Below are 14,749 nucleotides of genomic sequence, written 5' to 3' on the forward strand. Positions count from 1 at the left end.
CAGGTAAGCGGGCTCAGGATCCAACAACAGGACCCAGAGAAGTCCCTCACCCCAGGAAGACCAGAACCCCCTGCCTGCAAGTCATAGCTGCTGGTAATGGGAGCAGCAGCTTAGGAAGCTGCCCTCGGACACATGAGAGGACTGACCTGTCACAGCCACTGCCACACACAGGTGAGGACACTCACCCTCCTCATCTGAGCCATCGCCACAGTCATCCTGGTTGTCACAGAGCCACTGGTGGGGCACACAGTGGCCGCTCTCCTGGCATGGGGCCTCTCCCTCTGCACAGCCAGGCACAGGCTCCTTGCAGTGGGCACTGTCACTCCCACAAAGCCACTGACTCTCCTGGCACGTGCTGAGCACACGATGTCCTGGGATCAGCCCACAGTTCTGGGCCAGTCCAGGGGCATGGGGCTCCCCCAAGACCCCCCACTCACCAGTTCCCACAGTCCTTCTGCAGCACAGTCCCTGGCGGGAAGAAGCTGCCCCCTGACTCACAGGGGCAGAGAGCTGGTTCCAAGCAGACTCCTCCTGAGGTCACAGAGGGCAGGGTTTGGAGCAAAGGGAACCGTGGCCCTCATGACAGTCCTGTCACTGTGGCCTTGTGGCCTCTTCCCTGTCTCAGTGCCCCCTCCCCCCTGCTCATTCTGACCCTACCCACCATGCAGCAGGGTCCCCTCAGGGCAGAAGCAGCCCTCCACACAGGTAACGGCCTGGCAATGCCACCCAGCTCCAGGACCGTGGTCATGGCAGGTGGGGGAACACGTGGGGCCACAGGCCTCATACACCTGGCCTCCTTCACATTGCAGAGCTGGGTGGAGAGGAGAGAGGCTTGGGTCACCAAGGGGCAAGGACATCAGGATGCAAAAGCAGTAGGTGAGCCAGCCCCAGGTGACACCCTGAAGGTCAGGGGGTGCATGGGGGAGATTCCTACTGAGCCCCTCCCAGGGCTGTTTGCAACGCGCAAGTTCTACCAGGCAATAAACTTGGGGTGTTTGGCTGAGCATGGTGGGACTGGGCATCGGGCACCGAGGTCAGGGCACACTCACGGCAGAGTTCCTGGCTGCGCCAGCGCAGCTGGAGCCCATGCCGGGAACATTCGTCTGCGTAGGTGGCAATGGCCGAGCAGAGACACTCACAGTCGCCTCCTGAGTCACAGCTGTGGGAGAGACCGGTCAGCCTCAGCAGCCCCTCTCCACCGCCACACACCGGTCCCTCCCTGTCCCCAGGCCTGCCCCTCTCACCCGCAGGCATCGTACACGCACCACTCGTAGTGCTGCTGTGGGGGCACCTCCGCATGGCACCGGGCAAAGAGTGGCTGCAGCAGCACCCCGCAGCGGGAGCGAGCCCAGGCGGCCCGGTGGGCATTTACCTGTGGGCACAGCGCGGTGGACCAGCCAGATCTCTCCGCAGCACCCAGCCTGCGTACCCCCTGGGTTTCTGCAGCTGCCCCCACTCCCTTTCCCATCTCCTGCCCTTGCTCACGGTGCAAGGGTGGGGCAGGTCCCCTGGCTCGGGGCAGAGGGGACTGAGGCGCCAGGAGTGGGCAGCCAGCTCAGCAGTGGGCTCCAGGACTCCCTGGCGGCTCCGCAGGTCGTTACTGGCATCTCCATCGAAGTCTCCACACAGCCCAGCCACACGGCCACGGAACTGCGGGGACAGCTGCACCAGGACCCGGGTGCCTGCAGAGAGGGCCCGGGTGTGTGAAGCAGGGACCCGCTGGCCTTCAACAGGGCCCAGAGCAGGGAGAAGACAGACTGGGCGTGTAGGCCGCCTACCTGCATGAGTCCCGCCACCCAATAGGGGGCGCTAGTTTACTCTTTTTTTGGTGGTGGTGGGGATGATCGGTGGTAATAAAAGGAAAGTACATTGAGGAGGCTAATGGTAGAAATGGGAGCCTACACCCCTAATTAAACCCAGGTTTGGGGACAAGGAAGTTCTCCAGCCAGATTCCAGCCAGGAATCAGGCTCCAGGAAGGATTGTGACACCCACCAGCCCCAGGGGGCTCAGGGACCCGAGTCTGACATGGCAGCCCTACTATGCTGACCTCCAGACTCCTTCCCACATGGGGGCTTATTTTGGTTTCCAGTTTCTCAGTAAGTCATTTCTAAAACACCAGCTGCTTGGTCTGGGTGGTGGGATGTTAGGAAATTTATCTTCATTTCTTCTCTATGAAACGTGGTATTTTCTAAATGTTTCTTTGGTGAGGAGGCATTGATTTCATAATGAACAGAAACCCAGCAGGGAAACTGAGCACTTGTAAGGAGGGGGGGTCTGGGGGAGTTGGAGCCCTGGGTAAAGCAAGTGAGGGTGGGAGGGTTAGGGGTGGGGCCCGACCTCCATCCCAGAGCAGGGTGAGGCCCAAGCGCGTTGTGAGCAGCAGGAAGAGGCCAGCCCTGTGCAGGCTCAGCCCAGGGCCCGTGTAGACCTTGGGGGGTGTTACACTCGCCCCATTCACTGTCACTGCCCGGCCTGTGGAGGAAAGGGCAGGCCATCAGGCTTGGCTTTGGGGTAGAGGGCCTCCCAGATCCCCATGGGGTCTCCCAACCTCCCCTCCAACCTTCCTTTTGCTTCTCTAGCTACGTGACCTTGGGCAAGCCATTAGACCTCTCTGGGCCCTAATCTCTTAGAGCCTTCTAGAATGGTGACTCCCAGCCAAGAGAGGAGGCATCAGTGGCAGGGCACTGATACAAGTGGGGGGACATGGAGAACCAGGGCCTCAGCCGCCCGTGCAGAGCTGTGAGCCATCCCGTGTGCCCCTCCCTGGCAATGCCACCCTTCAGTGTCAGTCACCTCTGAGCATGTGCACGACAGTGCTCTGCAGTCGCACAGTCAGTGCCTTGGTGCAGGTGAGGCCGCTGGCCCCACAGGGCAGGTTCTGGGCAGAGACTGCAAACTGGCCGCTGGCCTCTCGCACCAGCAGGTATTCGCAGGCCCCGGGGAAGGTGAGGGCCAGCCCGTCGAATGTCACATAGTGGGGGGCACCTGATGCCTGGCACCGTCCACTGCACTGCTGGCCCGTGCAGTGCCAGTGCCGGCCTTGGCACACGCTGTGGGCAAGGGAAGGAGGGGAAACAGAGTTATGAGGACAGGGACCCGGAGCTGTATCCGGGGAGGAAACTGGTCAGGTTCTAGGCAACTCCAAAGAGACGCTCAGCTTGGAGATCCTGGGGGGCTCCCACTGCCCAAGCAATCTGGTTCTCCCATTCCACCTATCACCCCAGCCCCAATCCAGGGGTCACGAGGTCAAAGGTTACAGGTCACGGGGCTGGGCTTACCAAGTGTTGCAGTCTTCCTGGATGGTAGCGTTGGGTGGATACCACCTCCCGCCATGGCGGCAGGGACAGAGCTCAGGAGGCACACAGCGCTGGTCCTGGGCAGAGGCCAGGAACAAAAGGGCACCTTAGAGGACAACCCAATGCCCTGCCCACTGTTTCAGACAGCCAGGGAGCCGGGCAGTGCTTATGCAGCTCCTCCCAGACTTACCAGCAACACAGTGCCTGGAGGACAGACACAGTCCCCTGGGCTGGCTGGGGGGCAAGAGTGGTTGGCACTGGGGCTGTCACAGGTGAGGAGGCAGGCACCAGGGACATAGACCAGCTCATGGGGGCAGACTGTCCGCTGGGGGGCGCAGCGGCGAGCAGTGCAGTTCCAGAGGCCCCTGTCCTGGCAGACACTGCCCACATGGGAGGGAGGTGAGAGGCAGGTCCAGGCCAGCCTCACTTCTAGGCGACTGGTCTGACCTGGGGGAGGCTCAGGAACCAGGGCTCCCAAGCCCCTAATGTCCACTCCAGAGACCCGAGATTCCTCCCCCAACAATCTAGTTGTTAGAAGCATAGGGATTGGGGCTGTTCCCAGCACCCAGCTATACCTGGGACATTGTCACCTTTCCTGCCCCAGCTCCAATGGGGCCATTCTCTGGGCTCTGGGGGGAGGGCAGAGATAGTGAACCACCCCGCTCCCGGTGCAGATAGGAGGGGGATGTCATTGAAGTCCCACATTCACCCACCAAGCCTTGGCTCCTGGCTTCACCTCCATAGGATTGTAACTTGCCTTGACTTCTCCCTAACCCTTGGAAGGACCTCTGGACCACACTCAACTGGAATTCAGAGGTCTGGGCACTAGACCTTCATCACTAACAAGCTGTGTGATTCTGAAAGCCATTTACCTTATATGAGCCTCAGTTCCTCATCTGCAAAATGGGAGCAATTCTCCCACTTCCTACTTCACTAAGCTATCATAAGAATTAAGGACAATAGGATCAAGTACGTGAAAGTGTTCCACACTAAGGAGTTATGGATACTTTATCATCCAATGTGCGTGCCATGCTGAAACCCACCACGCTACAAGCCCTTTTCTCTAAGCCCTACCTCCTCACCCCAGGCTCTTCGCCCCCCGCAAAGGTTGCTGCCCTCACCAGCGGTTGCAGTCCTTCATGGTGGCACTGCCAGGGGCATAGCGATGGGCTCCAAGCTGGCAGGGGCACAAGCTGGGGGGCACACACTGGCCCTCGGAGTCCCACAGCAGCCCTGAGGGGCAGTTGCAACCAGCCACACAGCCACCCAGCTCCCCACAGTCCTCCGGTTCCCCACAGTTTCGACCGCACACTGGGGCACACTCCTGGTACTCCTGGCCCCCAGAACACAGGACAGCTGGGCATAGAGACACAAGCAGGTCAGGGGCATAGCCGCCACTGCCCTGCCCACCCCTCCGGAACCTACCACCCCCTCCTGTGCCTCCAAAAGTAGGTAAACCAGGAATCTGCCAAGGTCAGAGGTCCTCCTGGGGACTGCCCCCCCACACTCCCCTGCAAAATTCTTGCATCCCTTATAGCTGGGAGGAGGAGACTGGAAATCAGGGGGCTGGCTGAGCTGACTCACGGCAGAGGGTCTGGTTCCTCCAGGGAGACAGGGCACCCTCCTGGGCACAGCGGCGAGCATAGGCAGTGAGCACCGGGCACAGGCAGTCCCTGCCAGGGGCACAGCCACACACGGCTGCCAAGCAGCGCAGGTGGAAGGGCTCCCTGTCCACCAGCCTGTGGCACTCCTTGGGGGAAGATGAGGACATGGATCAGCTCCTTCCCCACGGGTTCCCCGTCCCCTCCTGTCCCCACTGCCACCTCCCTGTGCTCAGCAGTCCTGTCAGCAGGAAGCAGGGCCTTCGTGATAACCCAGGAGGAGAGAGGATAAGTACTGACCCCATCTTACAGGCATGAACAGGAGGAGCGCCCCCAACTGGTTACCTGGAAGGCTGGGCTGTGTAGGACGGCACAGGCTGCCTCCGCAAAAATGTGGTGTTGAGTGTGGGTGCTGCAGGGGGAAAGCGGGGTGCTGTCCTCTGAGGGGCACCCTCCCTCGCCTGCAAGCTGGAACTTGCCAGCAAAGGCAGCAACGCTGGTCTCCACGTCACCAGCAGGTGTCAGGAAGTCATCCTGCTGGTTCCAGGTGAAGGTGCCACATAGCCCCTGCACCTGGGCCACCAAATGGACATGAAATTGTCAAATCCGGGCCCACCATAGCCTCACCCAGCCAGTCACCTGCCCCCTGGCACACCTGGTAGGCATGGCGGGGGTCCAGGGTGATGTAGGCTGCAGGGTCAGACACCCCCCAGAGGACCTGGGCTCCAGACCAGCGTAGCAGCAGGAAGGCGGAGGAGGCTTGGGAGACGCTGAGGCCCTCGGGGCTGCTCCAGGGCAGGCCCACATCCTGCCCATTGGCCAGGACAGCTCCTGGAAAGGGGGTTTGTGAGGGGCTGCCCCGTAGAGCTGGGCTGAGCTGATGAGGATAGGGGGACAGCACATGGCAGGATGGGGCTGCAAGAAGGGAAAGGATTGGGCAGGAGGTGGGAGCCTGCGTTACAGGGGCTGCCCACACTGAGTGAGGGGAACCGGAGTGAGCCTTGGGAGGTCACGCATTCCCCCTGAACACCACCCACATGCACCAAGGACCACCCTCAGCACCTAGTTTGCCTTTGGAGTAGGTGTTCAGGCGGAGCAGGTGCAGGGAAGAGAGGCAGAGGGACTGTGGGCTCAGCATCCAGAACTGGGAGGGGCCTGGCCTGGTGCCTGACTTTTCATAACTTGTACCCTCACCCCCAAGGATGGGGGCAGAAGATGCCTTGAGACTGTGTGTCTGCTTCAAAAATGGGACATTTAGGGGAAATAGAGGCAGTGTGTTTGCTTTGGGGACTCTGAGGGGAGACCCAGACTCAGAAACCACAGGGCAGTATGGACAGACGATGTTGGAATGAGCCAGAGTCTGCAGGGAGCGGAGTGGTAACAGGAGGCTGCCAGGGCCTGAGGCCTGCCCCAAAGTTCTGAGGGCTGCCAGGAGAGAAGGCTTAGTAGGTAGGTACCCTAAGAGCCCAGGCTACCTGAGTCCCGGAGCTGGACATGGGTGTCCCGCAGGGAGACAGAGATGGCGTGGAGGCAGCTCCCAGAGTCGCAGGCTCCGTGCTCCAGCACGATCGACAGCTGCCCCTTGGCCAAGTCCTGGGGCAGATGGTGAGGAATGTGGGGGGGGGGGAAGGCATCCAGGGCACACACCTGGAGGCAGCTCCCACCCAATGTGAGCTGACCACCTTCCAGCCAGCCAGACTGTGTATGTGCACACACGTGTGTGTGTGTGTGTGTCTGCATGTTGGGGTGAGATGGCTCCCCTCTTTCCTCCCCCTAGGTGTGTATGCTCATGTGTATGTGTCTGTGCGTCTACACATGTCACATCTACATGCGCGTGCGTGAGCATATGTCATCTGCGCGGGCCTGTTTGTGTCTGTGTGTGTAAGAACACGCACCTGAACCTGGGATGTCACCTCATTTTACTAGGGGACCAAGAAGGTCCCTCATTGGCCCTGGGATTATCTTGCACCAAGGAGCCTGTGACAAACCCAACCTGTCCAATCTGTGAGAAAGGACTGTGAGGGTGGATTTTGTTTGGTGGCCCTGGGGCTGGGGTGGCGATGACAGCAGGACTTTCCAGGGAACCTAAGGAGGAGGCGAGAACCCAAAGGGGAGGCGGCGGCGGGTCCCCTGCAGCCCTCCTCCCTCCGGGATCTTCTCCCTCAGCTTCTCCCGGGGCGAGGCGACTGTGCGGGCTTTGCTCCCTAATGTACGGTCACCTGTCCCGCACAGCAGCTCCACGAGGGGCCCCGCTCCAGCCGGCCCCCTGCCCACCTGCGCCAGGACGGAGCGGCACCCCGGCCGGCCGCGGAAGGAGAAGCTCCGCCCGTCGAAGGTGTGGTAGTGCCCGTCCCCGCCCACGGCGCACTCCGACGGACACGGCGCCTGCGCGCAGAGCCAGCGGCCGTCCTGGCACACGCTGCGGGCACACCGGGTGGGAGAGCGCCCCCTGGGTCAGTCCTCCCCCGCCCCCGGGGCGGTCAGTCCCCCGGGGGAGGGGGTGCTGAGCTGGAGACGACCTCCCGCCCCCCACCAACACCTTGGTGCCGCCCCCCCGTTAGAGGTCAGCGGGTGGAGGTCACCTGCTAGGTCTTTAAGCAGGGCCACCAGTTATGCCATGAGAGGTCACCGGGCACTTGTAAGGGGTCCCCAGAAAGGAAGGCAGGTTGAGGCGATGGCCTTCGGGAGGGGTCGGAGTGGACTGGACGGTCTCCAACCCCAGCGAAGGGCCGGCAGGGCCCGGGGACCCACCACGGGTTGCACAGCTGGCGCACGGTGTCCCCGGGGGCGTAGCGCTGGCGTCGGTGGTAGCAGGGGCAGCGCGCGGCGGGCACGCAGAGGGCGCCGTCCCAGAAGAGGCCGGGCGCGCACTCGCAGCCGCTCGCGCATTGCTGCTCGCAGGACCCCTCCCCTCCCGCGCCCGCCCCGGAGCAGCTGCGCGGGCAGGCGGAGGCGCAGTCCGAGTACCGCTGGTCGCCGGGGCACAGGCGCTCTGGGGGCACGGGAGGGGGCTGTGAGGCCCCGGAGCCGCCTCCTCCCGCCAGACCTCGCTGCCGCCCAGGAGCTGGAGGCCAGCCGGGCGTTCAGCGAGTGCCAGAGCGCGCAGAAGTAGGGCCCGCACGAGGGCCCTCCCTCCGTTCCCAGCCCTGCGGGTGGGAGGCCAGGAGGCACCGCAGGAACCCTACCACAGAAGCCGGGCTTCCTCCAGAGCACGCGGATGTGCCGCTTGGCACAGTCCTGGGCGTAGCTGGCCAAGGTGACGCACACAGCCTCCCTGCGGCCCTCTCGCCCACCGCCCGCTGGGGCCCCAGCGCAGTAGGCAAAGAGGCAGGCCTCGTGGTACTCAGCAGGGGGCACCTTCAGAGAAAGGGCAGCCCCTCAGCCAACCAGCCTCCTCTGCACCACTCACCAGCACTCCCTCCTCTTCTTCCATCTCTCCCTGGATTATAACCAAACAGTGAGGGCTGGAAGGGACCTCAGAGCTCATACACATGAGCCATCTCATCTCCCAGAGATAAAACCGAGGACAGGGAGGGGGATGGTTGCCCAGTGGCCCAAAGCAATCTCATGGCAGGACCAGATTCCCCGTTTGGCACCTCCCTAGCATCCCCTCTTTTCCACCCTTCTGGTGCCAGGCACCACCTTCACCCCCACCCATACCTGGGCATGGCATTCTCTGAATGGACCATCCAGCAGCTGGTGGCACACATCTTGGGCTTCAGCCCGCAGCTGGCTGGCCTCCATGCCCACCTCTGTGCCCCTCAGAGGCTCCTCGCAGCCCTGGGCTGCCTCCACCGCATCCAGACACCCAGGCTGGGGACAATTGGAGGAGGCAGGGATGAGGCACATTAACAGGGATGCCAGGAAAATAGCCACCACTTTCATAGCTGCTCCAAAGCACTACTGTCAGGGCTAGCAGCCCAGATATCATCCTGGGGCTATGGGGGAGAGGCAGCAAAGTGGCAACCTGGGGGGGGTAGGGGAGCTTGGGTCCCGCATGCAGGAGGTTTGATGACTAGCTAAGTAACCAAAACTGGTTGGTGACCAGGTCAGTGAATGTGTTCTCTGCATGGTCAGTTCTCGCAGGTAGCTGGGGCTGTGGGCAGCACCTTACACAGAGCTCCTGTGGGACCCTGAGCTTGCCTTTTCTTCCCTGAGGGCCTGGGAGAGGGGCAGGAACTGTCACTTGAGGGAGACAGAACAGAGGCTTGGAGGTGTCAGAGAAGCTAGGCGTGGGTAGGCAGGTAGGGAGCAAGGGATCCCAGGTTCCCCAAAGGCTGCATCTCACCTCTGAGTCAGGGAGCCTCCAGGAATTCCCAAAGGTGGCAGCTAATGCAGCCAGCCCCCCTCCTGGCTCCAGGAAATCATCTAGGGGAGGGGGAGGGAAAGCAGAGGTGCTTCGTCTGAGGTCTCAGGCCTCCCCTTCCCTCCTACACCAGCAACGCCACCACACCCCATTCACCTTCACGCCGACCATTGTAGAGCCCACAGAGGCCTTGAGTCTGTCCCTGGAGCTCACGGTCTACAGAAACGGAGACCGAACTGGACCTATCCAGCCGCACAACGACCCCCAGGCCTCCTGACAGCACCAGCCAGTCTCCTTGCCACTGCAAGCTCAGCCCTGCACAGGGGAAGTTCGAGTCACACTCCCCACCCTTCCCACCATCACACTAGGGCTCAGACTGCCCAGGGGAAGATTCCCACCATTCTAGAGAGCTCTGCACTTCAGACCCTTTAAAGCAGCCCCCACTGGTTTCCTATCACAGCTGTGAAGTTCATGAGCACTGGCTCTGGATGGTCTCTTGAGAGAGTGCCCCACGTGTACACACACAGAAACACACTCCCACTTCACTCCATGGACCCCGACCGGATAGAAGTTCTGGTAGGGACTGTCCCATCTACTGGCACCAAAGCCTTCCTCAGCACTGTGGCAGGCAGGTGGGGGAAACTGAAGCTCAGAGAGGTTAAGTGGTTAAGTAGAGGGACTCGCCCAAGGTCGCCTTGTGAGGGGCTGGGGGGAGGGGTGTTGCAGGTGTGGGGCAGGGACTAGGTCCACGACCTCAGCCCCTCAGCTGGCTCCCTCATTTCCAAATGCCTCCCAACAGTAGTGGGGGTCCAGGGAACTGCAGCAAGCTCAGTCCCTAGCTGCCCCTTCTGCTGCCCTCTGAGCCCCACCCTGGGGGTGGGCAGACTGTCCCTTACCCGGGAGCAGCTGAGACTCCCCCTCAGGTACCAGCTGCCCATTCACAGAGACATTTCCACCCTGAATCAGCACTTCCTCTGGTCCCATCAGCACCCGGGCCTGGGAGGAGACCCGGAATGGGTGAGGTGGTCAACATTCCCCTCCCACACCCAGCTCCCTCCCTGTCACCATTCCCATCTCCCTCCCTCACCAGCTGGCAGTGCCCCTGCTGGGGACAGTGGCCCCTGGGCCTGAGGTGGACAGCCCAGGTGGAATCAGCAGCACCAGCCAGCAGGTAAGTGCAGCGGCCCAGGAAGTGGTAGTGGCGCCCATCAAAGGTGCGATAGTGGAAGCCGGACCAGGTGGCACAGGTGGCTAAAGGACGCTGGCGCTGGCTCCAGAGTTGGGCCACAGCCCCTGGCAGAGGCTGCAGGAGGGCTGGAGAGGGGGTGCTGCCTGGGGGAGAGGCACCACCATGAGCTTCTGAGTGTGGGGGAGGGAAGGGGGCAGGTGGACAATCATGGTCACTCTGGTGGCAGGGGATGGGAAGTGACTCATCTGAGAGAACGGGGAGTGGGCATGGGCCCCGTGGAAAGGCCCAGAGCTCCAGAACTCCATGTAAGAGTACCTAGGGGGGCAGCCGCTGACAGCTGGGACAATGCCTGTTGGCAGGCTGGGGACCCACCTGGGAGCTGTTGGCTGGAGCAGCTGAGGCAGGCCTGGGAGTGGCCATCCCGCCAGCTGTGTCCCCAAGGCTGGGCACAGCACTCCTCCAGGCTTCCTGCAGAAGCATTAGCTGAGCCTGCCTGAGGCTGGCACTGCCACGTGGCAAAGCAGTGGCCTTTGGGGCTGGCTTCTGCAAGGGCTATGGTGGGTACAAGGAGAGAATGGGGTGGACCCAGTCAGTGAGCCTGCCCAGCTTCCCTTCCCAGGCAGCCTGCTACCTCCATGACACTGCAGATCTGGGCTAATCTGAGGCACTCACCCAGGGTGCAGTGGGTGCCCCCCCAGCCTGGGCAGCAGGCCCTCACCGTCCGGTTCCATGCAACAGGCCGCGTTTCTGGGGGCCTGGGTCCATGGAGCAGGCAGAAGGGAGAAGATATTAGTGTTCAACCCAGCCCCATCCCTGGGAATGGCCTGGGGCGGTCATTCAGTCTGGTCACGGTCACCTACTCTCGGGGTGAATTTATCACGTAATTTCCCTTCCTGGTCCTAATTTCCCCCATGAGATGCCCTTGGGCAGGCCTCCTGGAGGGTAGGCAGAGACAGGAGGCCTCAAGCATCTCCACGGGCTGCTCTCAGTGGTGTCCACTCATCCACCACCCCCATCCTGCACTCTCTGCCCTTTGAGAGCCCGTCCAGGCCTATTTCCCAAATGCCTGCTTTTCCAGGTCACCACCAGTCCTCCCCCCTCTCAGGATGTGGCCCCTTCGCTCTTCTCCTGCTGGGCAGCCAGCCCAGACTCTGACCCTCACTCACTTGTAGATGGGACAGAGCCTGGAGCGTCCACTCCAGGACAAGTCCAGCCGCCAGCCCAGGCGCCGGTAATGGTAGAGGCTGGTGCAGGGCACCAGGTCCTCCTGACGCGGGGTCACTTCCTCCTCCACCAGGATGGTCTCCATCTGCTCACACCACCGCCTGCCATGGACAGGGAATGAGAGCTGCTGCCACTGTCCCCTGTCACCAAGAAGCCCTGTCCTCTGAACCCACTCTTGAATCAACTCCCAGGGAAGTTAGTGAGCTGAGGAGGAGGCTGAGATTGGCAGGGGCATCTGGCTGCCCCAGAGGGTCCCAGTCATGGGGCAGGAGGAAAGATCTTAGTTGGAGGGTCCCTGTGGTGGGCTGCTTACCCAGTAGTAAGTGCCCACGCCATCCCAAAAAGCAGGGCAGGGAGCAGCATGGTGCCTCCACAGGTCACCTTTGGGGGACTTTGACGCTTGGGCTTGGGGGAGGCAATGTGCTGCAGGTGAGCTGAGAGGCCAGTACTGGCCTCCCCCCACCAAGAGCACCGCAGCACCCGCAGCCCAGCCTCCTGTGTCCAGGCAGCCTCAGCGCACTGGGGCTGGGAGGCTTTATCTCAGCCCCATGCCCCCCCCCCCCTCCAGCTGCCTGGAACTGGATTGGATCTGCCTGCATATCACACAGTCCCCTCAGAGGCTCACTCTCCCTGGAAACAGTCCCCTTCCTGTCCCTGTCCTGTGTGTGTGTGTGTGTGTGTGTGTATGCAAGTAAGGGTGTGTGTGCATATGTCCCAGGCCACTGCCAGATACTGAGCCTCTGATATATGCACACTCTCAGGCCCTACCACAAATTCTGGGGAGCCACCTTCCCTCCCTGGGCCTTGATTTCCTTACCAGTAGAAACTCCAGGGGCCTCCCAGGGATGCACAGGTGGGACTCAGAGGTTCCACAAATGCTATGAAATCGTGTGTGTGCACATTTTTCTGACGATACTTCCGTAACTTTTATTAGATTCCCAGGAGTGGGGGCCACGACCACACAAAATGTTTGAGTCACAGGACCAAATGATGAATATGGTCTCCCAGGCCCCAAATTCTGGCTCTCTGATTCTTTCCTATTCCCTTTCCTGCCTCCTCCTGCCCCTCTCTCCCACAGGCACTCTGGAAGTGAGGGTCAGTGAGCCGGAGGAGTCGTTTCCAGGGAGGTTGGACTGTGTGGAGACAGAGGAACCACCTGTGCCCTTCCCTCTGTGTTCCCACTTCTTACTGGGGGTGATTATGTATGGCTGCCTGGGTCCACTCTGATCTCCTTCTTAGAGAGTCTCCTAGGGTCCCTGAGCTCCAGAATTAGGAAGGCCTGGCCAGGGAATGAGGGCAAGCCTCTGGGAGGAGTGTCTGGGATGGGAAGTGGGGGGTGGGGTGGCAGGAGACAGAGGGGCCCTGGGGGCAAGGCAGCCGGATACCATAATCCCAGCATCCGTCTGTTTGGGAAGGGGCAGCAGCAGGTGCCCCAGGGGAATCCTGGTTACATCCTGGTTACCAGCTCCGAGGACACCCAGGCTGGAATGTGGCCTGGGTCTCATTTCATAACCCTCCACCCCCTAAGCCTTTGAGCATCCCTCATAGTCACCCCACCTGGGGAGAGGAGGCTGTGGGGAACCAGAGCCTCGCTAGGCATTTCTTCTGGGCCCACCGCTGGTCCTGGCACCAACAGAGGGTGCCACGAGCACTCCTCGGGGAGCTCTCCAGTGGGATCCTTGAAACGGCACGGCCACTCTCCTGGTCCCAGTCTCGTATGCACACCCAGACACTCTCTCAGTCACACACTCCCACTCCCACTGCAGGTCTCACAGGGAGAGACACCGGTGCTGGCACCTCACCCCAAAACACAGTGACACTCTCCGCTCCCAGGACCACGAGAAGCCCACCCGGGAGGTAGAAAGGCCTTTCACAGATGATCCCTAGGGACACCATGCCCCTCTTCCAGGCACCACCGGTGCCTCTCCTCCTGTCCTAAACATCAGCAAATATTGATGGTGCTCCTGCTGTGGGACGGGCTAGCTTCTCTGTCCCCTGGTACCCCCCCACCCCCATGATGAGGCATGCAAGGGCTCCTTGCTCTGCACCCCAAGGGCCATCCACCTGGCCCCCCAGCTCTGGATTCCAACCACTACTGATTAGGCAGCACTTGGACTGGGAGAAGCCGGAGCCACAGGCGCCCTTTCCCCTAAAGGGGGCGGGAGGGAGGAAGCTGGAACCAAGGGGAAATTGGAGGAAGAGATTAGGGAAGGGGGGGCCTGGAATAACTGGCCCCCATTTCAGCTCAGGAGGACGGGGCGTGGGGAGCTCTCAGAGGGAGTCCGGTGCCCAGGTGGTAAGGGGGAAGAGAAACGTCATAACCCTGGACGGGGACAGCGAGAAGCCGGACCTGAGGGCTGAGGGGCACCCCTGCACACCTGACTGGGAGAGCTTTCCAGAGCCGCAGAAAGACCCGCCCCCAACCCCGCCCAGGGCCCTCCCCCTCCCCCTCCCGCAGCCCCTCACCTGGACGCCGCCCTCAGTCTCCGCCCAGCCCGACCCATGACTCGTGCCCCCCCCTTCAGTGCGGCCCTGCAGTCTTTCTAGTGACTGGGCTCAGGGCCCCCACCCAATTTCCACTTCGAAGGGCCCATTCTTGGCGGGCACGGGGGCCCTGCCCTGACTCCCCCGGCCTCGCCCCGCAGCCCCAAGGGACCCGGCTCCCGAGGCAGGTATCGGGTAGCCCGACTTAGGGCCGGAGGGTGTGAGTCGGGTGGGTCCGGGGGGGATCAGGGTTGAGAGCCGGGCGAGGCTGCAGCTTCCCCACACCGACCCCACCGACCGACGGCGGAGCCTGGATCCCACCCGGGAGCGCCGCGCATACACTCCCGCGGGCGCTCGCGATTCAACGACAGCAGCGCGGACCCTGGCTCCCCTCCCCGAACACGCCCCCTCCTCGTCCCCCCAACTTCTCACCCAGCCCCCCGCCCCGCGCTCCACCTTTTCCCTGGCTCCTCCCTCGGCGCCTGCGAGCACCCTCCCTGGAAGCCCGAGCCCGGTCCTCCCGGCCTCCTCTCCCTCCCCCTCCCCACCCCCTCCCTCCCCCACCCCTCCCCCCGTCCCTTAGCTCCCACTTCCCACCACCTACTCCGGCCGCCGTCCCTCCAGACCTTCACCTGCCCGCCTGCCCCC

The 14,749-nt window shown here is 62.0% G+C and overlaps 1 protein-coding gene across 1 annotated transcript in view; it reads right to left on the reverse strand.

The window, feature by feature from the left end:
* Positions 1 to 12,182, reverse strand: part of SSPO (SCO-spondin) — a 42,773-nt gene extending 30,591 nt beyond the window's left edge. Inside the window, exons 1-27 of the mRNA XM_087821320.1 lie at positions 11,931 to 12,182; positions 11,560 to 11,718; positions 11,066 to 11,148; positions 10,766 to 10,945; positions 10,292 to 10,536; positions 10,101 to 10,200; positions 9,361 to 9,519; positions 9,187 to 9,266; positions 8,559 to 8,711; positions 8,084 to 8,255; positions 7,650 to 7,890; positions 7,173 to 7,317; positions 6,374 to 6,491; positions 5,554 to 5,729; positions 5,244 to 5,471; positions 4,882 to 5,047; positions 4,419 to 4,653; positions 3,488 to 3,677; positions 3,280 to 3,374; positions 2,795 to 3,051; positions 2,339 to 2,473; positions 1,486 to 1,682; positions 1,245 to 1,372; positions 1,050 to 1,159; positions 662 to 811; positions 438 to 531; positions 186 to 355 (exon numbers count right to left, since the gene is read on the reverse strand). Of these exons, the coding sequence (XP_087677446.1) occupies positions 186 to 355; positions 438 to 531; positions 662 to 811; positions 1,050 to 1,159; positions 1,245 to 1,372; positions 1,486 to 1,682; positions 2,339 to 2,473; positions 2,795 to 3,051; positions 3,280 to 3,374; positions 3,488 to 3,677; positions 4,419 to 4,653; positions 4,882 to 5,047; positions 5,244 to 5,471; positions 5,554 to 5,729; positions 6,374 to 6,491; positions 7,173 to 7,317; positions 7,650 to 7,890; positions 8,084 to 8,255; positions 8,559 to 8,711; positions 9,187 to 9,266; positions 9,361 to 9,519; positions 10,101 to 10,200; positions 10,292 to 10,536; positions 10,766 to 10,945; positions 11,066 to 11,148; positions 11,560 to 11,718; positions 11,931 to 11,980 (4,216 nt within the window). The 5' untranslated portion in view covers positions 11,981 to 12,182. The remainder of the gene's footprint in view (positions 1 to 185; positions 356 to 437; positions 532 to 661; positions 812 to 1,049; positions 1,160 to 1,244; positions 1,373 to 1,485; positions 1,683 to 2,338; positions 2,474 to 2,794; positions 3,052 to 3,279; positions 3,375 to 3,487; positions 3,678 to 4,418; positions 4,654 to 4,881; positions 5,048 to 5,243; positions 5,472 to 5,553; positions 5,730 to 6,373; positions 6,492 to 7,172; positions 7,318 to 7,649; positions 7,891 to 8,083; positions 8,256 to 8,558; positions 8,712 to 9,186; positions 9,267 to 9,360; positions 9,520 to 10,100; positions 10,201 to 10,291; positions 10,537 to 10,765; positions 10,946 to 11,065; positions 11,149 to 11,559; positions 11,719 to 11,930) is intronic.
* Positions 12,183 to 14,749: the final 2,567 nt, after the last annotated feature.

Source organism: Miniopterus natalensis, chromosome 10 (genome assembly GCF_054644295.1).
Source record: "Miniopterus natalensis isolate mMinNat1 chromosome 10, mMinNat1.hap1, whole genome shotgun sequence".
Classification (NCBI taxonomy): Eukaryota; Metazoa; Chordata; class Mammalia; order Chiroptera; family Miniopteridae; genus Miniopterus; species Miniopterus natalensis.